Source organism: Salmo trutta, chromosome 5 (assembly GCF_901001165.1).
Source record: "Salmo trutta chromosome 5, fSalTru1.1, whole genome shotgun sequence".
In the NCBI taxonomy this organism is placed as follows: domain Eukaryota; kingdom Metazoa; phylum Chordata; class Actinopteri; order Salmoniformes; family Salmonidae; genus Salmo; species Salmo trutta.
In genome coordinates, this window is record NC_042961.1 from 34,536,036 (window position 1) to 34,560,808 (window position 24,773).

General features: G+C 42.2%; 1 protein-coding gene across 2 annotated transcripts; it reads left to right on the forward strand.

Annotated features, from left to right (window-relative positions):
• Positions 1-5,813: 5,813 nt before the first annotated feature.
• rpl34 (ribosomal protein L34) lies at positions 5,814-14,992 on the forward strand. 2 transcript variants are annotated; one of them, XM_029753443.1, is made up of 5 exons: positions 5,814-5,865; positions 9,405-9,477; positions 9,755-9,854; positions 11,113-11,216; positions 14,379-14,992. In XM_029753443.1, exons 1-5 carry the CDS (start codon positions 5,829-5,831, stop codon positions 14,461-14,463), a joined length of 399 nt encoding a protein of 132 aa, XP_029609303.1. In that variant the 5' UTR covers positions 5,814-5,828; the 3' UTR covers positions 14,464-14,992. The 2 variants fall into 2 exon arrangements, with proteins under 2 accessions (XP_029609303.1, XP_029609304.1); XM_029753444.1 differs by lacking the exon at positions 5,814-5,865 and adding an exon at positions 8,837-8,888.
• The last annotated feature ends 9,781 nt before the right edge of the window (positions 14,993-24,773 follow it).

Below are 24,773 nucleotides of genomic sequence, written 5' to 3' on the forward strand. Positions count from 1 at the left end.
TTTGACTTTTTTTTCTATATTACTTTATCTCTGACCATCATTCTATCTCTCACACAGCAACTCCACTCCCACTTGTCTCCAATTCCAAAATACCAACCCTCAGCTTCCCTCAGCCCATCCCATCTATCTCTGCTGGCCACCCACTTCGGGTTTCTACGCAACACATATCTTTCAACTATGCTGTGATGTTTAACGTACAATTTCAATCTATCTAATCGAATAGAATTCACAGATTGCGAGTTGAAGATAAATACTTTTACTATTTCTAGGGTCAATTTTAGATCATTGCTATGCATTTTCAGCCATTCCTGAACCTGAGACCAGAAACAGGCTACCTGAAGGCAATACCAAAATAAATGGTCTATTGATTCTGTATCCTCACAACAAAATCTGCAGAGCTTCGATGATTTTATGCCCCAAATATTCAACATTTTGTTGGTGGCAAGAATTCTATATAATAGTTTTAGCTGAAAAGCACGAAGTCTTGAATCTTGCGTTGTTTTATATATCAACTCATACACCCTGTACCATGGAATCGGTACATCAAAAATCTCTTCCCAACTATTTTGCAATCTGTATGGCACAGTTGTCAACATCCTGGTCCTCAAATGAAACTGGTATACTTTCCTATTTATGCTATTTTTATTCCTCTGCCAGTTTTGATCCTTTATATTGGGCAGACAGACCAGTTCCCTACTCCTCCCGCTGCCACCCACCTCCTCCATTTTTGGGGCATGCTGTAATCGTTTGGTTGTACTCTTGGATTGAGCAGACCTTTCTGTACAATTCTGATAACTCCATGAAGGACATAACTCTACCATTCCATTTAACAATATAATTTAAGAACAAAATACCCTTTTCAAACATCTTTCCCATAAATACAGGTATTTTATCAACCAGGACATTTGAGTTCAGCCATAGTATTTGTTGTAATAATTGTTTGATCTTTTCAGGGGGATAAAATTGAAATTGTAGCCAGCTCCGCAATGCTTGTTTGAAAAAGAGTGCTATGATGTCACGCCCTGACCTTAGAGAGCCTGTTTTATTCTCTATTTTGTTAGGTCAGGGTGTGACTTGGGTGGGCATATCTATGTTTCTATTTCTTTGTTGGCCTAGTATGGTTCCCAATCAGAGGCAGCTGTTTATCGTTGTCTCTGATTGGGGATCATACTTAGGCAGCCCTTTTTCCCACCTGTGATTGTGGGATCTTGTTTTTGTATAGCTGCTGTGAAGCCTGCAGAACGTTACATTCGGTTTTTGTATTTTGTTGGTGTTCATCTAATAAAAGAAAGATGTACGCTTACCACGCTGCACCTTGGTCTCATTCCAAAAACGGGCGTAACAGAAGATCCCACCACCAAGTGACCAAGTAGCGTGGCCAGGAGGAGCCGACATCCTGGACATGGGAGGATATCCTGGACGGTAAGGGATCCTGGACGTGGGAAGAGATCCAGGCTGGAATAGATCGCCGTCCATGGGAGCAGACGGAGGCAGCGAGAGAGGAACGGCGAGGAAAACAGGAATCAAGGAGATGACGGAAGCCCGAGAGGCAGCCTCAAAAAAAATTGGGGGGTGGGGGGCACACGGGGTGGCGAGAGGAGCAAAGGTGGAAACAAGAACCAACTCCCTGTAATTACAATGAGGAGTTGGTCACGGTTCAGATACCATGCTTTGCGGAGATACGCAATGTGTCTCCAGTGCACATCCACAGCCCGGTGTGTTCTGTGCCAGCTCCTCGCACTTGCCGTGCGAAAGTGAGCATCCAGCCAGGATGGGTTGTGCCGGCTCAGCGCTCCTGGTCTCCAGTACGCATCCTTGGTCCAGGATATCCTGCGCCGGCTCTATGCACTGTGTCGCCAGTGCGCCTTCACAGCCCAGTGCGTCCTGTGCCAGTGCCCCGCATGTGCCGGGCTAAAGTGAGCATCCAGCCAGGACGGGTGGTGCAGCCTCTACGCTCCAGACCTCCAGTGCGTCTCCCCAGCCCGGTACGACCTGTGCCTGCTCCACGTGCCCGGCCTCCAGTGCGTCTCCCCAGCCTGGTACGCCCTGTACCGGCTCCATACACGAAGCCTCCAGTGATGAGCCATGGCCCGAAGCCTGCGGTGGCGATCCATGGCCCGGAGCCTCCGGCGGCTATCCATGGCCCGGAGCCTCCGGCGACGAGCCAAGGCCCGGAGCCTCCGGCGATGGCCCAGAGCCTCCGGCAACGGTCGGCGGTCCAGTTCCTCCGGCGACGATCTACGGTCCGGAGCCTCCGGCGACGATCCACGGTCCGGTTCCACGGAAGTGGGGGGAGCCTCAAGCGGAGCGGGGTCTACGTCCCGCACCGGAGCCTTCACCGAGAGGAGATGCCCACCCGGACCCTCCCCTATAGGTTCAGGTTTGCTGCCGGAGTCCGCACCTTTGGGGGGGTACTGTCACGCCTGACCTTAGAGAGCCTGTTTTATTCTCTATTTTGTTAGGTCAGGGTGTGACTTGGGTGGGCATATCTATGTTTCTATTTCTTTGTTGGCCTAGTATGGTTCCCAATCAGAGGCAGCTGTTTCTCGTTGTCTCTGATTGGGGATCATACTTAGGCAGCCCTTTTTCCCACCTGTGATTGTGGGATCTTGTTTTTGTATAGCTGCTGTGAAACCTGCAGAACGTTACGTTCAGTTTTTGTGTTTTGTTGGTGTTCATCTAATAAAAGAAAGATGTACGCTTACCACGCTGCACCTTGGTCTCATTCCAACAACGGGTGTACCATATGAGTGCTATGCATTTTGCTAGTATTTTTGCATCACAACATTGAAGTGTAAGGGACCTCCAGTTTTTTAGATGGACTGGGTCTTTATATTTGCCATCTGGGTCTTGTTTTAATAATAGATAAATCAGACCTTCCTGCTGAGTACCTGACAGACTACCATTTCTATAGGAGTAGTTAAAACAATCTAACAAAGGAGCTTTTAGTATATAAAAAGATACTTGATATACCGGTATGCCATAAAGCTCTGGGGTTTTTCTAGACTGAAAGGATTTAATTCCCTCAAAGTTATTCCTCTGTAATTTGGTCTTCGCACTGATCTTTCTGTACATTTGTTCATTTTCCATTTTTTATATTATTTGGAAAGAATTCCTTACCATAATCTTCATTCAGTGGGAAAGGATGAGATGGAAAAGAGAACATCTGCCTAAAATAATTAGCTTCCTCTTTTAAAATATTATTCGTAGAATCATAGATGACTCCGTCTTCAGTAACGAGTTTCTGCAAATTCTTTTTGTTAGCGTTCCTGTATTGGAGATTCAGGAAGAATTTTGTGCATTTTTCTCCATATTCCATCCAGTTTGCTTTATTTTTGTAATAGATTATATTAGATCGCTTTTGAATAAGTTCAAGTTCTTTTTGTTTTTCCTCTAACTTATTTTTTATCTCTGTAGTATCGTTTTTATTGCTATCTACCTGTACTATTAGTTCATGGATTTCCCTTGTTAGTCTTGTCTCTTTAGCCAGAAACTGCTTTTTTATTATTGATGAATATTGAATTGAAGGACCCCTGAAGGTACATTTAAAAGGTATCCAAACAATAAGGGGATTTTCTGGAAAAATTCAGTTATAAATTATTTTGGTCTTATTTTTAACTAAGTTGTCCTCCAGTAAACTTTGATTACATTTCCAATATCCCTGTCCATTTGGAAAATCTGTAACAGTTATATGACTGCCAATTAGATGATGATCCGATCGCAATCTGTCTCCTATTAAAACTTTTTTTTACCTTTGATGCAAGAGAGAAATAGACAAGAAAGTAGTCAAGACGACTAGCTTGATTCTCCTCCATGTATATCTCACTAGGTCGGGGTTTTTTAGTCTCCAAATATCCACTATTTCTAATGTGTCCATAATATTTGTGATTTCCTTAAGGGCACGGTGATGATCGTTTGTAGAGTGATTACCTTTACGGTCCATTGAGGTACTTAACACTGTCTTATAGTCTCCTACAATAATGATTAGGTAATTTGTTGCCTGTAAGTTCAATAAATTGGTATAAATGTTTTCGAAGAAGTGTGGATCATCCTGATTTGGACCCTATAGATTAATGAGCCAAATCTCTTTTCGTCCACTTTCATATTCAAAAGGATCCAGCTTCCTTGCAAATCATTCCTGACTATTTGTACATTCAGATCGACATTTTTGTTAATTAATATCATCACACCCTTTGAGTTCCTTTGTCCATGAGTTTCCTGTAAACAGTATATGTTATATTCATTTTCTTTTAGCCATGTAAAGACTTCTTTTATAATCTGCTAAACCGTTACAATTATAACTTGCTATACTTATTTCACTCCTTACTAGATACTATTCTCAGTCTAAATTGACCATAATTAGTGCTTGTAAAATTACTGCCATCAGAGGTATTATGAAGGTCAAAACTAGAGCTTTCAAATGTCTGATATTTTGAATTCAAGAAATAGGTTCTAGCAATATTTGTTTTTTCCCTTGCCTGTTTGCCTGTGAGCCAATGCCACAGATGTTAGAAAATTGAGACAATTGAGACATTATGTGTGTAACAAATCTGAGTAGGTTGATGTGTATGATATTGGATTTGATATAGTGAGAATGTGTACGATGTCTGTATAAGAGTAAGACTATAATGTGTGATGTCCAAATAATAACTCTGCCAATTTGCATGGTTGAGTGGCTATGTGTGTAACATGTAGTGCGTATAGCCTTAATATTCATGATGATAATTGCAATCCATATAGTATCACCATCATAGTTGCATCATAATTACCTTTAACATAATTGAAAAACATATCCCAGCATTTACATAGTAATTGACGTTTCACATGATCATGAAAGAGACCTTGCATTACTCTAGAGACAGCTTCACTACAGTACAACAAATGTATTCCATACAATATGTTATTATTCCCCAATGCCCCTATTCTGATATCTTCCCCTTGCTTGTTGTAAACATATATAAACTTGTAGACAAATACATAAAAAAGATAGACAAACAATAAACACATTAAATTATAAAACAGTTCTCGACAATAGAGAGAGAGGGAGAGAGAGAAGAGAAAAGAGAGGAAGAGAGAGTGAGAGAAGAGAGCGAGATCAGGTGTGTGTGTGCATGTATAAATCCGTATGTGTAAGCAAGCATGTAATTGAGTACGTGTGTGTTCATATCCACTTCATAATGTTCAGTTCCCATAACTTCTTTTTTTTTCGTCACCTGAACTCCCTGTAGAATTTAGTACAACCACGGTGCTGTCTCGGAATAGCTGTCCATCTATAAAGAGTTTGTCCACAATGATAAAGGCACGCCTACCATTCTTCCGTTGTTGTCTTTGTACCGGATAGTCGTCTCTTACGACGTTCGTTTATCTCCCTTGGAAATTGGTCATTGAGACCGAATTTGGTCCCTTTAAGATCCCTTCCTCTGCTTTTGATCACCTCCTTTTGTTGGTAGTGTTCAGATTTTGCGATGATCGGTCGGGAACCCCTGGTCTTGTCGCTCTGAGCTCCAAATCTGTGTACTCGGTGGAAAGCCACCTTGTTTACAGTCTCTGTAGGAAGTTTCAAGGAGGATTGCATGAATTCTCTGATCGCGTCCTCAGGAATCTCAGAAAAAAAATTGATTTTCACGCATGCTACGACTTTGTATGTCTAGTAGTGACCCCTTCATCACCTTGTTTTCCCGGAGTACGCAATCCATGTTGGAATCATGGATTTTTACCTTGGCTGTGAGTGTCTCGTTTTCTCTTTGTAGCGTGAGAATTTCACTCTGGTTGAATTCCAAACTCCCCCTCAGCCCTGCTACCTCCTCACACAACTTTTCCAGTGTTGCATGGACTCCAGCCAGAGCACTAGCCTCTACCTCAATGGTAAGTAAATCGTCCGTGTCTGTAGATTAATCTGTTTTTCTTTTTTTTTGTCGGGTTAAAGTTATTTTGTGAGGTGGTCGGATATTTCCATTAAGGAGTATGTTGTTCCTCTATTGTGTAAAGCTGTTGGTACTCGTCGATTTCCCTCAGGATCTCCTTAGTATCCAGATTGGCTCTTTACTGCAACCAGTTGTTTTACGAAAAAATAACAATGAGTCTTTCCCACGACGACGACAGGTGTCTGTAGTACAGCCAGCTAGCACTCGCGGATCCACGAAAAAAAGGAACACAAACTTGCAGCCCCAGCCGTAAAGGCTAACCGCGTCGTGAAATCCGTAGCAACAAAACTTTAGTTCAGATTAAAATCGATTTAATGAAAATGTTTTAATGAAAACAACAAACCGAGTGTAGACAGTACAATGTCCTGATGTGCGCTCTGATGGCGTATTCACCTACCTGTAATTTATAACTTCAACATGCCAAAAGGGATATTCATTATCTGCTTTTTCAACCCATCTACCAATAGGTGCCCTTCTTTGCATTGAAAAACATCCCTGTTTTTTGTGGTTGAATCTGTTTGAAATTAACTGCTCGACTGAGGGACCTTACGGATAATGTGTGGGGTACAGAGATGAGGTAGTCATTCAAAAATCATGTTAAACACTATTATTGCATGTGACTTAGTCCATGCAACTTATTATGTGACTTCTTAAGCACATGTTTACTCCTGAATTTACAGTAGAGCGGCACGCGATTGGCCCAGCGTCGTCCGGGTTAGAAGGTTTGGCCGGAGTAGGCTGCCATTGTAAATAAGAATTTGTTCTTAACTGACTTGCCTAGCTAAATAAAGGTTAAGTAAAATAAAATAAAAAATGTTGGCATGCCATAACAATGGGATTGAATACTTATTGACTCAAGACATTTCAGCTTTTCATTTTTAATTCATTTGTACAATTTCTAAAAACATATTTCCACTTTGACATTATGGGGTGTTGTGTATAAGCCAGTGACAAAACTCTGAAATTAATACATTTTAAATTCAGGCTGTCAAGGGGTGTGAATACTTTCTTAAGACACTGTATATGTGAAATTTACTCTTGTGGCAGGCATCATGTGTCACTATCCTCAAAATGTTAGAATGTTTGTTATAGATGTTGTGCCAAAACATGCATTTGTTTGTCGCAGGGATTTCTCACTTTAGTTACTCCATGCTGTCTTACTTGAGCATCTATGGTTGGTAAAGCGGGACAACAACAACAAAATGACTGAATTACAAAATTTAAACATAAAATTGGCAACTCTCCAGTAGCCTACATAGTATGCACATTTACATCACAATTTTGCACAGTGAACTATTGATGACCGTTTTATAACCTTAACAACAAAACAGAAAAAAGCTATGCCACTGATCTTACTGTGTCTTTTGTGGTTTCACTACTTGTTTGTAGGTTTTTTTCTATTATATATTGGTCTGACAAGTGAAAATCAAAACTGTTGTTGCTAAACCCTTGCAGAGAAACCACATGATCAATATCACTTCATTGGTGTTACATCATAGAGGGGGCAGAGCATCTCTACTACACACCCAAATCTGATTTGTGAAGGTGCTGGAGGCAAAAGGCCAAACTGGAGAAACAGGAAAAAGTCTCTGCACACTTGTCAGACCAAGGAATAAAGGCATGAGGATTAAGCTATCCCAGTTTAAATAATGTCCCACTTTTTCTGAATTCACCCTACAATACACTTTATACAAACTAGGCTAATAGAAAATAATATACAATAAAACAAGAATGAAAGCTACAGTCTAGGATTAGTTTTTCAGCAAAATGACCGCTTACACATGTTTTGGTATACAGCTGAGGGATGGGCCTGAGGGAATATAACCCCGCCAAAAAAACTGCCTTGGTGAGCCAACGGAAGTGGGGAAATCTTGTTGATTTGTATTTTGAGGAAACTAATCCCTTTATAGCTTATAGGCTTGATTACCAACAACAAGGGAGGAGGTGAGGGCACTCAGAGTGTGGTGTCAGGAAAACAACCTCTCACTCAACGTCAACAAATCAAAGGAGATGATCGTGGACTTCAGGAAACAGCAGAGGGAGCACCCCCCATCCACATCGATGGAACAGTATTGGAGAAGGTGGAAAGTTTTAAGTTCCTCTGCGAACATATCACGGACAAACTGAAATGGTCCACCCACACAGACAGTGTAGTGAAGAAGGTGCAGCAGCGCCTCTTTAACCTCAGGAGGCTAAAGAAATTTGTCTTGTCACCTAGAACCCTCAAAAACGTTTATATATGCACAATTGAGAGCATCCTGTCGGGCTGTATCACCGCCTGGTACGGCAACTGCACAGCCCACAACAGCAAGGCTCTCCAGAGGGTGGTGTGGTCTGCACAACGCATCACCGGGGGCAAACTACCTGCCCTCCAGGACACCTACAACACCCGATGTCACAGGAAGGCCAAGAAGATCATCAAGGACAACAACCACCCGAGCCACTGCCCGTTCACCCTGCTACCATTCAGAAGACGTCAAAGCTGAGACCGAGAGACTGAAAAACGGCTTCTATCTCAAGGCCATCAGACTGTTAAATAGCCATCACTAATACAGAGACAGCCATCTCTTTACATTTGTGTGTATTAGGTAGTTGTTGTGAAATTGTTCATTACTTGTTAGCTATTACTGCACTGTCGGAACTAGAAGCACAAGCGTTTCACTACACTCTTATTAACATCTGCCAACCATGTGTATGTGACCACAAACATTGGACTTGATTTGATTTGATAGTTGGATGGTGGGCCACAAGTTAAGTAACTGGCTACATGGAACTTTTAATTATAATCGTTTAGGTCATCTAAAATCACCTAAACAATGTTGTGGGCGTCTCAATGGGAGGTCACACAATCGCCACTAGGTGGCAGCATATTATAAGAAGGTGAGGAAATATCCGGTGGTGAGAAAAGTTTACATTTCAGAGTAACTTCTTTGGTTCTTCCTCTTCCGGTAACGGTAATAGCAGGTATGGAGGCCCATATTTCCTCGCACATTTTATGTCAAAAGAATCTGCTGTAATCTGTTGTTATAATATGACAAATAGTATTTCAAAGACTATATTTCCACAGTGTTAGAAACCGTAAACACATTGTTGAAAATATTTAATGATTTCTTGTTATCCTAGTACTGTCTTGTTGCTTCTTAGTATCATGCCTTCAGTAACGTTTAGCCCAAAGCAGAAATAAGTCAATTTTTGTACCAAAACACATTACCGTTTAAGTGGTTTTACTGCCGGGGGTAGTCTTGTTTAAATTACCAAAGCAAGGTCTATATATGCAAGTAAAATGTTCTTTCTTCATTGATTCGTTTTTTGGGCATTAAGCATTTTTGCTAGTAGCGTTGATCAGTAATGTTGACTCCATCCGCAATCCCCAAGCTAAATAACGAACTAGTTAGCTAGTTAGCTAGTTATCTAGTTATGTAGCAAATCAATCGGTGAACAATGTATTCTACTGTCAGGCAATCTGTTATGTATTTACAGGTATCAACATGGTCCAGCGCTTGACTTACCGTCGTAGGTTGTCCTACAACACTGCCTCCAACAAAACTAGGCTGTAAGTAACATGATCTTTACATAATTGCATTGCAATTCCCTTGACTGCTATGCCATTTCTTTAGATTCTTTGTCATTGTTAGTTATTACATTGCCTGGCATTTCTCATGACCTAAACTAATTGGTTGTTCCTAGTAAGTTGTACTTGTTTGCACATGACTATACCTAGCTATGGCTATTGATTTTAAATAGGAAGTAGGAACAACTGATTCTGGAATGTTTTTATTCCCTTCTAAATATTGTGGACAACTTTGCATTGTGTATGACCCTGCTTGCAGGTCCCGGACTCCTGGTAACCGCATTGTGTACCTCTACACCAAGAAGGTGGGCAAGGCCCCGAAGTCCGCATGCGGAATCTGCCCTGGTAGACTGCGCGGCGTAAGTAAAGCTCTTAACCGTGCCAGCCCACTCTTAATTTCTATTCAGTTCGACTCACCATAAATTCTGTGTCTGAACTGTGCATAAGGGTACCTTAACCAAAATGTATGTCAGACAGTGTGGTTGGGCGGAGAGAAATTATTTGATAATACATCACAACTTTTCAGGCTGAGCACAACACAATATTAGCCACCCCCCAACACACTGCTTCCACTTAAAACCATTGCTGTCTTTTTTTACACATTGGTTTGAATGTGCCCTAAGGATGGGTGAAAGCACTATGTCAAATGCCAAAATGGCACTTGATCCAGGCAGCTCTTTTGAGTTCAATTTCGTTGCATGTGAAATGTTTGGTTTTTGCATGCATTAATGAATCAATACATGCAATCACTTTTACTTTTTTTTTTACAAATATAACTATGTAACAGGATGGTATGGTAATCAGTTATTTGAATGTTAAATTTAGCCTTGATACAGGTGAATGCATATTCAACAGATGTGTTTTGTCTTATTTCATGGGGCTACAGATAAGTATCTTTCCCTTCAACTTATTTTATTGTACTTCTCAACATTTGCATAGAAACAATCTCTTTTATAAAAGTGTACACTTTCTCATTAAGATCTATCTTTATTCCCACACACTCAGTTTGAGTCTCAAGCAAAGATCTTGATTGGGAGAGACGTGACGGGGAGATTAAGTGAATTAATCGTTTTTGGTTACAATCAGCTTTGAAATGGTTTATCGCAAACAAGGTACTAGGGTAGTGAATTGATGTTAGCTTCAGCTGTTTGCTAGTAAGGTAAGTTGGTGTACAAAGCTGGACGCTCCTTTTATCTTGCATTGTAAAGTGTTTGAGCCTGTAATGGGACATTGTTTTGAGAACAGTAATTGACATTTTCAACATTTGTTTGGGCCGTGTTATATTATTCAACCGTGTTAATTTCTGTGCAACATAAGTGGTGACGCAGCCCAAATTCCCAGTGAGTGCATTGGTTCCTCAGGAAAGGCTAGAGCTAACAATGAGTAAGTGGAGCAGGTATGATGCTCTTGTGCTAAGGGGACATTGACTGCGCTGATGGACTTGATCCTCTCTCAATCAGTAGACTACATGAGACACATTTGACAGAAGTACTAAGAGGAATACACTCTAGTACCGAATAGTTTTGGTATACTGTGCAACACTAGTTTCTCCTGAATATAACCCTGGGTTCAGGGTTGTGTGTTATGTCTGCTCACAAGCATTTCTTTGTCTTAAAGATCCGGGCTGTGAGACCCCAGGTCCTGATGAGGCTCTCAAAAACCAAGAAGCACGTCAGCAGAGCCTACGGTGGAGCAATGTGTGCCAAGTGTGTGCGCGACCGGTAAGAAAGCATATCCCACAACACCGCCTTTGTAGAAAATGTCTGTGTTGTTTATGTTGGATGACATGTGCGGTTTGATTCAACGCACATCTAGCAAAATGGGTCTTCAATTTAACTACTTTATTCAATGGCATTGCATTGGTGTTTTGGCCAGAATAAAGGAGTACATTTTGTTTGCACATTTTTCTTATACTCTCCGGAAACAACCCCTAGACACAAGTGTAGATCTGAAACGGTTGGATAAATAGTCAATATCTCCACCCAGAATATTGGTGATAGTTGATGGAACTACTTCCATGCCTATTCAGAGCTACATGTGGCTAGGGGCTGTTTCTGTATGGGGCTGTTTCTGTATGGGGCTGTTTCTGTATGGGGAGGTAGTTTGCACTGTCTCCTCAGTAATGAAAATGTTTCATGATTCATATTGGACTAATCAACTCGGTGGGCTTGTGGTTAGTGTACATGCTGAGAGGAAGGTTCAATTCCCAGATGAGTTGTAAGACTCTAAAAATGGGACTCTGCTTGACTCTCAGCATTGAGGGCATCCTGTCCATTTGCTCTAAATACACCAAGCTGCCTCACGATACAGATACAGGGCTCCTGCCCCTTGGACCGTTCTGGCTCGGTTTACTTGCATATTATACTATGCCAGTAAGGTGTTATTACATTCAAAGCAACAGCTGTAGTTTCATTTCCATCCTTAACCCCCCTAGAGACGATTGATGCTCCGGTGCATCAATCTAAGTTAAATAACCAAAACAATCCCAATCAAAATCTGTTTAAGCTAGAGATTCGTTTTTTTTGCATTGGGTGCGTTTCAAACCACCAGTGTCGCACTTCCGCATTTACAGTTAAAGGTGGCAGAGAGCAGTGTTTGTCAGACCATGAGACGTCCCGAAGCTCAGGCTTCTCACGAAATCGTCTGTAACGTCATACTGGTTTGACCCACTGTGGAAAGGGGAGATTTTCAAACACGATGGTGTTTCTCCATTTGCTCTACAACCCCCACAAGTGTCACGGGACTCGTCTGAAGGTCACCAGTACCGTTTTTGTTAAATGTATGGAAGTATGAAGGTCGTTTTGTGCCTACCCAAAAAAGGGGGTAAAAACATGTTTTTAAAAAATATATATATATATATATACACTGCTCAAAAAATAAAGGGAACACTTAAACAACACATCCTAGATCTGAATGAAAGACATAATCTTATTAAATACTTTTTTCTTTACATAGTTGAATGTGCTGACAACAAAATCACACAAAAATAATCAATGGAAATCCAATTTATCAACCCATGGAGGTCTGGATTTGGAGTCGCACTCAAAATTAAAGTGGAAAACCACACTACAGGCTCATCCAACTTTGATGTAATGTCCTTAAAACAAGTCAAAATGAGGCTCAGTAGTGTGTGTGGCCTCCACGTGCCTGTTTGACCTCCCTACAATGCCTGGGCATGCTCCTGATGAGGTGGCGGTTGGTCTCCTGAGGGATCTCCTCCCAGACCTGGACTAAAGCATCCGCCAACTCCTGGACAGTCTGTGGTGCAACGTGGCGTTGGTGGGTGGAGCGAGACATGATGCCCCAGGTCTGCTCAATTGGATTCAGGTCTGGGGAACGGGCGGGCCAGTCCATAGCATCAATGCCTTCCTCTTGCTGGAACTGCTGACACACACCAGCCACATGAGGTCTAGCATTGTCTTGCATTAGGAGGAACCCAGGGCCAACCGCACCAGCATATGGTCTCACAAGGGGTCTGAGGATCTCATCTTGGTACCTAATGGCAGTCAGGCTACCTCTGGCGAGCACATGGAGGGCTGTGCAGCCCCCCAAAGAAATGCCACCCCACACCATGACTGACCCACCGCCAAATCGGTCATGCTGGAGAATGTTGCAGGCAGCAGAACGTTCTCCACGGCGTTTCCAGACTCTGTCACGTCTGTCACGTGCTCAGTGTGAACCTGCTTTCATCTGTGAAGAGCACAGGGCACCAGTGGCGAATTTGCCAATCTTGGTGTTCTCTGGCAAATGCCAAACGTCCTGCACGGTGTTGGGCTGTAAGCACAACCCCCACCTGTTGACGTCAGGCCCTCATACCACCCTCATGGAGTCTGTTTCTGACCGTTTGAGCAGACACATGCACATTTGTGGCCTGCTGGAGGTCATTTTGAAGGGCTCTGGCAGTGCTCCTCCTTGCACAAAGGCGGAGGTAGCGGTCCTGCTGCTGGGTTGTTGCCCTCCTCCACGTCTCCTGATGTACTGGCCTGTCTCCTGGTAGCGCCTCCATGCTCTGGACACTACGCTGACAGACACAGCAAACCTTCTTGCCACAGCTCGCATTGATGTGCCATCCTGGATGAGCTGCACTACCTGAGCCACTTGTGTGGGTTGTAGACTCCGTCTCATGCTACCACTAGAGTGAAAGCACCGCCAGCATTCAAAAGTGACCAAAACATCAGCCAGGAAGCATAGGAACTGAAGTGGTCTGTGGTCACCACCTGCAGAACCACTCCTTTATTGGGGGTGTCTTGCTAATTGCCTATAATTTCCACCTGTTGTCTATTCCATTTGCACAACAGCATGTGTTGCTTCCTAAGTGGACAGTTTGATTTCACAGAAGTGTGATTGACTTGGAGTTACATTGTGGTGTTTAAGTGTTCCCTTTATTTTTTTGAGCAGTGTATATCTATCTCTCCTGAGCTTTCTTAGTCTCCTAGATATAGGACAGACCCTTCAAAGCCTTGCTTTTTTGTGATTTATCTTGACTGACTTCGCAATTTATGAATTACGTTTCTCTGGGCTATAGTAGTAAAGGACAAATTCTGTGTTTTTTATAAAGAAACATGTATACCTAAAGGGGTCCTAAAATCAAATAGCTAAATGACGATCCCCCCACGTCTTAGGCTCTAGAGTTAGCTAGATGGTTTTGTTCCATTTAGTTGAGATTTATCCTGCTATGGGCTTTTAAAAGTAGTGAAACTTCCTGTGTGCAATAAATTGAGGGTTGTGTTTTTACAATCTACATTGAAGGCATTGGTCTTTGCGACATGATTCATTAGATTTTGCTTTACATGTATTGATATTTAATCAAAATTTGTATCAAGCAAACAATGCCTGAACTCAGTTACCTGATCAACTAACGTTCACCCTTCTGTCTACCACAGGATCAAGCGAGCTTTCCTGATTGAGGAACAGAAGATTGTTGTCAAGGTTCTTAAGGCACAGGCACAGAGTCAGAAATCGAAGTAATTGTGCATTTGTACCTCTACAATAAAAATCGGTGTCCTGACATGTTTGTATAACTGGCCATAGTATTTCTAAATTTGAAGTTTAATTTCAGTGTTTCTCAATGTAATTCAAAAGGAACTCGCACATCTGAGCTTTTTTTTGCAGGTGCATGGTAACTGTTGAATAAGAGGGGGGAAAGAGGAAACCTGCACACTGCTCTTGCTAGTATCACTGCTCTTTAATAAGCTTTACCTATCGGCCCCTGTCATTTTGTAGTTTTGAATGAGTGTGGAGTTTGAAGACTGAGTGGGCTACTGATAATTGACATATGGACTTTGAGAAAGTGTTGACATTACATCCAGGAATTGTGTATATTTACTCAAGGTTCTCAGGCAGATGACAGGAAATATTAGGATGGTGCTGCATGCGCTTGTATTTTGAAATTCTGAAGGTGGTTTTTTTTTTTTATGTATGCATGATATCTTATTCTTTGTTGGCCAATACAATGTAAACCTGTCACAACACTCCAAACAAGCCGGTTCTGAAATAAGATCTTGTCGTCCTGTAATTTTTTACGTCGGTGACAATTCCGTCTGCACTGACGGTTGAATGACGGGTGTCACATAGGAGTGACAAAATGGGTTGGAAGAATGTTTAATGATCGGAGGCTACAGCTATCAAGCTGGTTTAAGTCTCTTTGCAATTGGCCTGTGTTTTTGGTATACTCTGGCTACCCACAGGTATCTAAAGAGAATTCCCCCAGATAATCGATCTGTGAACATATTTTAGGGCATTGCGACTACATATCAATGGATAGAAAGGTATCTCAGCCATGCTTTGGCTAGGAATCCATCAAATATACTGAAGTGGATGATAAACCAGTAATGAGGTCTAGCAATATTAACAAAAATAAAACTCAAAGATACTATAACAAACATCTGGTAATCTTTATATATATATATATATATATACTGCTCAAAAAAATAAAGGGAACACTTAAACAACACATCCTAGATCTGAATGAAAGAAATAATCTTATTAAATACTTTTTTCTTTACATAGTTGAATGTGCTGACAATAAAATCACACAAAAAGAATCAATGGAAATCCAATTTATCAACCCATGGAGGTCTGTATTTGGAGTCACACTCAAAATTAAAGTGGAAAACCACACTACAGGCTGATCCAACTTTGATGTAATGTCCTTAAAACAAGTCAAAATAAGGCTCAGTAGTGTGTGTGGCCTCCACGTGCCTGTATGACCTCCCTACAATGCCTGGGCATGCTCCTGATGAGGTGGCAGATGGTCTCCTGAGGGATCTCCTCCCAGACCTGGACTAAAGCATCCGCCAACTCCTGGACAGTCTGTGGTGCAACGTGGCGTCGGTGGATTGAGCGAGACATGATGTCCCAGATGTGCTCAATTGGATTCAGGTCTGGAGAACGGGCGGGCCAGTCCATAGCATCAATGCCTTCCTCTTGCAGGAACTGCTGACACACTCCAGCCACATGAGGTCTAGCATTGTTAGGAGGAACCCAGGGCCAACCGTTAGGAGGAACCCAGGGCCAACCGCACCAGCATATGGTCTCACAAGGGGTCTGAGGATCTCATCTCGGTACCTAATGGCAGTCAGGCTACCTCTGGCGAGCACATGGAGGGCTGTGCGGCCCCCCCCCAAAGAAATGCCACCCCACACCATGACTGACCCACCGCCAAACCGGTCATGCTGGAGGATGTTGCAGGCAGCAGAACGTTCTCCACGGCGTCTCCAGACTGTCACGTCTGTCACATGTGCTCAGTGTGAACCTGCTTTCATCTGTGAAGAGCACAGGGCGCCAGTGGCGAATTTGCTAATCTTGGTGTTCTCTGGCAAATGCCAAACGTCCTGCGCTGTGTTGGACTGTAAGCACAACCCCCACCTGTGGACGTCGGGCCCTCATACCACCCTCATGGAGTCTGTTTCTGACCGTTTGAGCAGACACATGCACATTTGTGGCCTGCTGGAGGTCATTTTGCAGGGCTCTGGCAGTGCTCTTACTGCTCCTCCTTGCACAAAGGCGGAGGTAGCGGTCCTGCTGCTGGGTCGTTGCCCTCCTACGGCCTCCTCCACGTCTCCTGATGTACTGGCCTGTCTCCTGGTAGCGCCTCCATGCTCTGGACACTACGCTGACAGACACAGCAAACCTTCTTGCCACAGCTCGCATATATGTGCCATCCTGGATGAGCTGCACTACCTGAGCCACTTGTGTGGGTTGTAGATTCCGTCTCATGGTACCACTAGAGTGAAAGCACCACCAGCATTCAAAAGTGACCAAAACATCAGCCAGGAAGCATAGGAACTGAGAAGTGGTCTGTGGTCCCCACCTGCAGAACCACTCCTTTATTGGGGGTGTCTTGCTAATTGCCTATAATTTCCACCTGTTGTCTATTCCATTTGCACAACAGCATGTGAAATTTATTGTCAATCAGTGTTGCTTCCTAAGTGGACAGTTTGATTTCACAGAAGTGTGATTGACTTGGAGTTACATTGTGTTGTTTAAGTGTTCCCTTTATTTTTTTGAGCAGTGTATATATAACCAAAGATTATGCTTCATCCTCTGGGAGAATTAAAAAAATATATATTCCCTGAACACTTCACTTGTGGTCAGGTGTCACAAAGAGGGACTTGGGAAAATTTGCAGTTGGCTCAGAACACTGCAGCACGGCTGGCCCTTAAAAGTACACGGAGAGCTAACATTATTGACATGCATGTCAATCTCTCATGGCTTAAAGTGGAAGAGATTGTCTTAGTTACTTGTTTTTGTAAGAGGTGTTGACAAGATGAAGGTACGGGACACCCATGCATACCCCACAGGACATGCTACCAGAGGTCCCTTCACAGTCCCCAAATCCAGAACAGGCTATGGGAAGCGTACAGTACAACAGAGCCATGACTAAATGGAACTCTATTCCACATCAGGTAACTGATGCAAGCAGTAAAATCTGATTTAAAAAGCAGGTAAAAATACATGTTATGGAACAGCTGGGACTGTGAGGCAACACACACACACATTCATACACAACATATGCACAATGCATACATGTACACATGGATTTTGAGTTGTAGATATTTGGTAGTGGAGTATAAGCCTGAGGGCACACACTGTTGTGAATTCTGTAATGAATATATTGTTTTTAAAAATGTTATAACTGCCTTAATTTCGCCAAACCCCAGAAGGAGTAGCTGCTGCCTTGGAAGGTGATGGGTGTGAGGTAGCACCCATCACTGCAGACTGTGTTTATGAACAATCATGAGATAGGCCAAGAAAATGTCAGACCCCTCCCATGTACACCACCCAAAGTTTCAGTTTCTCTCCTCAGCCAGATGCAACAGGGTTCCTCAGTGTAAACTGAAAGGATAAAACCACTCCTTCATCCCCCTGTCAGTCAAACTCCTAAAGAGCGGTATGTTGCAATGTGATATACAGTTGAAGTGGAGGTTTACATACACCTTAGCCAAATGCATTTAAACTCAGTTTTTCACAATTCCTGACATTTAAGCCTAGTAAAAATTCCCTGTCTTAGGTCAGTTAGGGTCACCACTTTATTTGAAGAATGTGAAATGTCAGAATAATAGTAGAGCAAATGATTTATTTCAGCTTTTATTTATTTCATCACATTCCCAGTGGGTCAGAAGTTTACATGCACTCAATTAGTATTTGGTAGCATTGCCTTTAAATTGTTTAACTTGAGTCAAATGTTTTGGGTAGCCTTCCACAAGCTTCTCACAAAATGTTGGGTGAATTTTGGCTCATTCCTCCTGACAGAGCTGGTGTAACTGAGTCAGGTTTGTAGGCCTCCTTGCTCACACACGCCTTTTCAGTTCTTCCCACAAATTTTCTTTAGGATTGAGGTCAGAGCTTTGTGATGGCCACTCCAATACCTTGACTTTGTTGTCCTTAAATCATTTTGCCACAACTTTGGAAGTATGCTTGGGGTCAATGTCCATTTGGAAGACCCATTTGCAACCAAGCTTTAACTTCCTGACTGATGTCTTGAGATGTTGCTTCAGTATATCCACATAATTTTCCTACCTCATGATGCCATCTATTTTGTGAAGTGCACCAGTCTCTCCTGCAGCAAAGCACCCCCACAACATGATGCTGCCAACCCCGTGCTTCACGGTTGGGATGGTGTTCTTCGGCTTGCAAGCCTCCCCCTTTTTCCTCCAAACAACGATGGTCAGTATGGCCAAACAGTTCTATTTGTGTTTCATCAGATCAGAGGATATTTCTCCAAAAGGTACGATCTTGTGCAGTTGCAAACCGTAGTCTGGCTTTTTTATGGCGGTTTTGGAGCAGTGGTTTCTTCCTTGCTGAGCGGCCTTTCAGGATATGTCGATATAGGACTCGTTTTACTGTGGATATAAATACTTTTGTTCGCGCCACCCAACGGTCCCCCACCCACTCCGCTTCAACAGTGTTTACCAAGCCTGGTCCTGGGATATCAATGGGCACACATTGTAACTATGCAATAGACTAGAACAGATGATTTAATTAGTTAAAGGCTTATTTGTAAATCATATACACCACCTGTAAGGGGTGCGTAACTGGTGGCAGGGAAGTGAAATGCAGGTGAGCAGAACTTGGTGAATAGCCGGAGCAGTTTAATATATAAAACTAACGGCATACAAAACAACAAACACATGGGTACAAAACCCGTAGCGCACCAGTAACACATATCACGAGTACTTACAAAATAAACAATTCCCGACAAGGACCAGGGGGGAAACAGAGGGAAAATGTACAACATGTAATTAGGGAATTGAAACCAGGGGTGTGTGTGAAAACAAGACAAAAATGGAACATGAAAAATGGATCGGCGATGGCTAGAAGACCGGTGACGTCGACCGACGAACACCGCCTGAACAAGGAGAGGAACCGACTTCGGCAGAAGTCGTGACACCACCGTTCAAAAGTTTGGGGTCACTTAGAAATGTCCTTGTTTTTCAAAGATTTTTTGTCCATTTAATGGATAAATAGTTTAATCCATTCTCCATTTCATGAATTTATTCACAGTTAAATAGTAATATGCTCTACAACGCTCTGGTGACAAACACAATTTGCTTCCCTGTTTCCAATCATCCACATGGCTGGGAGAACCTATTGAAGTAACTAAATACATTTCGAAAATGTAAAAAAAACCCGATGTATTATTAGCTAACTAGCTACAGTGCAGGCTAACACAAATGAGCTACTAACATAGCTAGCTGGTTATCTAGCCAACTTTACTGTGTATAGATAACTAGCTAAGTGAAATAAATATCACCAGCAACCTAACTTCATATTACCTAGCTATCTTTATGACAAAAAAAACTCCAAATGCATTTGTAGGTAGCTAGCTAACAGCCATGGAGGAGGGTGAAAGGATAGCTGCCCCAACTGTCAAAGTGAGAGAGTAGGCTATTCTGGATAGGGCAGGTACTTTTGTGTAGTTCCAGTCCCTAGAAGTGAGGACAGAGATAAAGTAACATAATATTCAGTGTGGTCTAATTTGTCTATTTCTTGTGAGATTTTCTGTCCTCAGATACAGAGAGCTGTGAAAGCCTGTCTGCAGATTAAGAGGTCCCAATAAATAGCAGTGGTTCTCAGTCCTGGTCCTGGGGACTCAAAGGGGTGCACATTTTTGTTTTTGCCTTAGCACTACACAGCTGATTCAAATGATCAACTCATCATCAAGTGTCAAGTGGTATTTATGTATTAATTTGTGATGCTATCCTTGATATGATCCTGCTATTGTCACATGCTACACATGTACATGTGTGCACATGTATCTATCTATCCAATGTTATCATGATTTGCTATAAGGGATATTATACTTTAATAATCCACATTGACCTGGTGATGTAAAAGTCGAATAATGAGATTGTGTCCCATATTCCGACAGATACCTTGTAACTGGAGATTCCTGCAAAACGATTGCCTACAGTTACCGTGTAGGGCACTGCAAGGTTGGGTGACCAGTGCTATCTGGGAATGCCTCCTGGGGGAATTCAGGCATGTGAAGGCTACCTGTATCCTGCATAACTTCATGTGGATGTACACGAGGACCAGGAGGGGATCTGCAGCTCGCCGCCGTGTGCCAGAGGAGAAGTCTGCTGCTCTGCAGGATGTTTGAAGGATGGGGTCCAACAACGCAGCAGGAGAGTCAATCCGTGTGCGGGACATCTTCACCTCTTACTTCTTCGAAGAGGTGCTGTTCCATGGCAACACCATAGACTACACTATGCACAACCAAAGGCTCTTTATAAGCCATCCACATTGCAATAACAGTATTCTTCCATTTACTTACCAATGTGAACTGCATTTATTCAATTCCCAGTTTCTCTCCCTTTGATTTCTACTTCTCAGGTGAGGGTGCTGTTTAGGTAAGGGTGCGACGTCTGCACAAAAACAAAACAGACTATATTAAGTTGTGTGTCTGTGCATGTTTTTCAGCATAAAGTACTCTGCAGCCACTCAGTGTGGACTCCAGGTGAGGCCACACACAGATTCCTGTTGAACACTGTCTCTTTAACTACCTTATTTTCTCAATAACAATCTCTCTCCTTCACTTCATCCCTATCTCCCCTTCTCCCTAAATCATCTAGGTTATATCAGCTGTGTTGATGAACCCCTCCCGCACCTGAACTGGCTACATAGAGGTCACTTGGTTGGGTCAACAGGAAGTATTATTAAAGAGATGCTTTATATTGAAATAAAGATAGTTGTAGTAGTAGTCCCAGATTTAATGATCCAAGTTCAGTTTTACATTTCACCTCATGATGATTATGATGACTGACGGTGTTAGAATAAAAAAAATTAAAACGCCATCTCTCTCCATCTGTTTCTCGTCTGCAGGTATGTTTTGATGTGAGAGAGGACGCCAACCCCCAGTCCCGTCATCGCCATGCTCTTAAAATAACCTTCGGGCCGACTGGGAGCCCAAGGCTGGTTAGGAGACACCACTAGACACTTATGTAATTGCGATGAACTGAGAGAATATTAGGGTAGCACTGTGGTTCATTAATCATATGCCGTCTTCCCTGCTCCTGGTTCTTAGCTCTTTTCCTTTGTCTTTTACACCTCTCTCGCCACCTCCTCTTTCTTCCTCTGTGTCACCTGCGCTCCCTCTCCGGCCTCTAGCTCACCAGGCTGCTCATATGGCACACACCTGTCACCACCATCGCTGTGCACACCTGCGCGTCATCAGACTCACCTGGACTCCATCCCTTCCCTGATTACCTTCCCTATATATGTCACTCCCTTTGGTTCCTTCCCCAGGCCTTATTGTTTCTGTTCCAGTGTCATGTCTGTGCGTTGTTTGTGTTTTATGTATTAAAACACTCACTCCCTGAACTTGCTTCCCGACTCCCAGCACACATCGTTACACTCTGATTTTTATAATGCACACCAGATGTGCATTGAAGTACAGATTGAATTTGTATTTCTAATATTACAATTATATTTATAATGCATGGATTATGTATTTATAACCCTTGGATAATGAAGTTCCTCATGTGATGAAATACAACACCTATCCTGTGTATCAGATCAATGCAGATGAAGGAAATTAGATATTGAGATGAACCGGTTTTACAGTATTTACATGATGCATAGGAAGTGTAGTGTACTGTTTTTAAAATTCTATTTATGTATTTATGAATGACAAAGATTTAACTAGTTCAATCATGTTTCTAGTCTATTGCATAGTTACAATGTGTAACCATTGATGTCCCAAGACCAGGATTGGTAAACACTGTTGAAGTGTACAATTGTAATACATACATGCAGACAAAGCATCATTCAAAGAATGGAGTTTGACACTCCTGGTATTGGATATGACTGAAAAAGAATCTCACAGACATTCATACCTGAACTACACCTTTATTTGCCAAAGTAGAGTACATGATCAGTGAATATATCAAATATACAGGCTACAATATCGGGAAATCATGTATGGTAATAACTACATGTATATTCGACTAGCATCCTTGGCACAAAGTTATATTGTATTCTACTCAATCCATAGGTGAAGTTGATACAATTGGCTAGCTATGATAGGTTCATAGCTAAGTTCTGAACTAATATACCAAACGTTTTAGGGTCAATACACAGATCGCCTACATAGCTAGCTACACATCCATAGGCATACAGGTATTTTAATCCTCCACTGCACAATAAGCAAGAAAATAGTTAGCTATGTTACTTCAGCTGGATTACATGGCAAATATCAGCAAGGCAAGCTTACAAAATTGTAAAATCAATTTGCAGTAAATGCTTTAGCTAGCTAGCTAGATTCTTTACATCCACTGTTTCACAAGAAGACAGCTTGGTTTGCTGGTTGTTTCACGAGTCCCTAAAACATTAAACAACCAGAATTACAATTTCAAACTGATGTCACAACACCATAAAGCTAGCCAGCTAGTTGGCTAATGTTAACTAGTCAGCTAGCTTGCTAAATAGCAATTTTTGTAAATTAGCTTTATGACAAACAAAAAAATCCATAATATAACTAACATATTCCTCTCAACTACATTTTTTATGCATGATTCGTTATGACATTCTAATTACTTACATTTGCTTCCATCATAGTATTTTTCTTCTTCGATGAGGTTTAACGGCAGTTGGCATCCAATATGTTGCATTACCGCCACCTACTAGACTGGAGTATAACTCCCTTATACCTTGCTTGAAATAAATAAACAAATACCCTACCGTCTAACACAACACTAAACAAAAATAAAAAAATACCACCACCCTACTCCACTATTTAAATATATTTAGTTCTACCTCATGCCAACAACCTGAAAAGATGGGACATCACCACTTAACACACCCTGTAACTCTTCTGATGTCAAGTCTCGCACACCCAAATACCTCTCTGCAGCTGCCACCACAACCTCAATTTTCTGAGATTTATGTTCCATCCCTGTAGTACAGTTGATAACCATTGCTATAAATGCTTTCAATCTTACTGAAACATGCATCACTTGTTGGCCTATCCCTTTGTACTGGTACAGATCTACTACTCACACCACTCCTTTCAGGATACCTCCCCCTTGACCCATCTTCCTCTAACTTCTGCACTACTCGAACCCTGGAAACCTCAACCTGCCTCTTTCGCGCGGGACATTTCTGATCCCCAGCCACATGGGGACACCTAAAATTAACACATACCACTACTTTCCCCGATGCTACACATTCCTTTCAGTTGGTCAACTTTTACATTTACTGCTACCCCAGTAATCACTTCTTTCAATGGCGCCCTTTTCTTGAGAGCGAAACAATTCACATTTGTTCCCCCCATTTGTTTAACGCTGAGCACCTTCTCCCTCTGACCAACAATTACACAAACAACTATCACAAGACCACTTCACCAATTCCACAGCACCCAACTCTGTTTTCACCCACCCTGAAACCACAAATGGATCAGCCAAAAGGCAAGGTTCCACTTTTCCAAAAACTTCACTTCTGTGACTCATCTTTATCCTGACCCTCGGTGCAAGCCTTGGGCTCCGAGAACTTCACCACACCTACCACCTCTGATACTGCCCTCATTCACTTCCTTTTCTCCTCCTGTCTTCAGCTCACTCTGCTTCCACTTTCTACCATTCTTCTTTAACAAACCATCTCCCTTTTTCCCCCCATTTTTAACCAACTCAAGCTCACCGTCTTCCTCGCTCTTAGACCTCCTCTGCCTCTCTTTTTCCCTCCATTCCTCCTCTGTATTCCAAGTATACGCCTCCTTATGATAATACTGCACTTCTCCTGACAAATCTTCTCAAGGGACGCCATTAAAACATCTAACTGAATTATTTAAAATGATTTATTTATTAATTAATTCACAGACAGATTTGTTAGTTTGTTTTTCTTTCATTAATTGAAAGGTAAAGGAGCCTGTCTGGAGTTATTTAGTCTTTCTTGCCTAAGAACTTTTGCATGTACACATATAAGTAGTACCAGTCACCCTTCTCTCTAATTAGTGTAAACACCACTGGGTCTCTATGTACTATCTCGACCAGAATGTCCTCATGTGCACAGACAACAAAGTCACAACACTCCAACCCAGTGATGTAGAGCTGACCTTGAACTTGCCAGTGGTAGGCATGATGCCTCTTCAGGGAAGGTTCACCATTATGCATGTGAACGTACTTACAATCCACAAAACCTTTTACGTTCGGGTTCTTAATCTCAACTAGGCCAAAAGGTGGATGCTCGAGAGGGTCGTAGACCAGGCCATCAGGAGAACAGGCAAACCAAAGGATGTCAGGATGTATGATGAGGCCACAGGGTGAGAAGTTGACATTCTG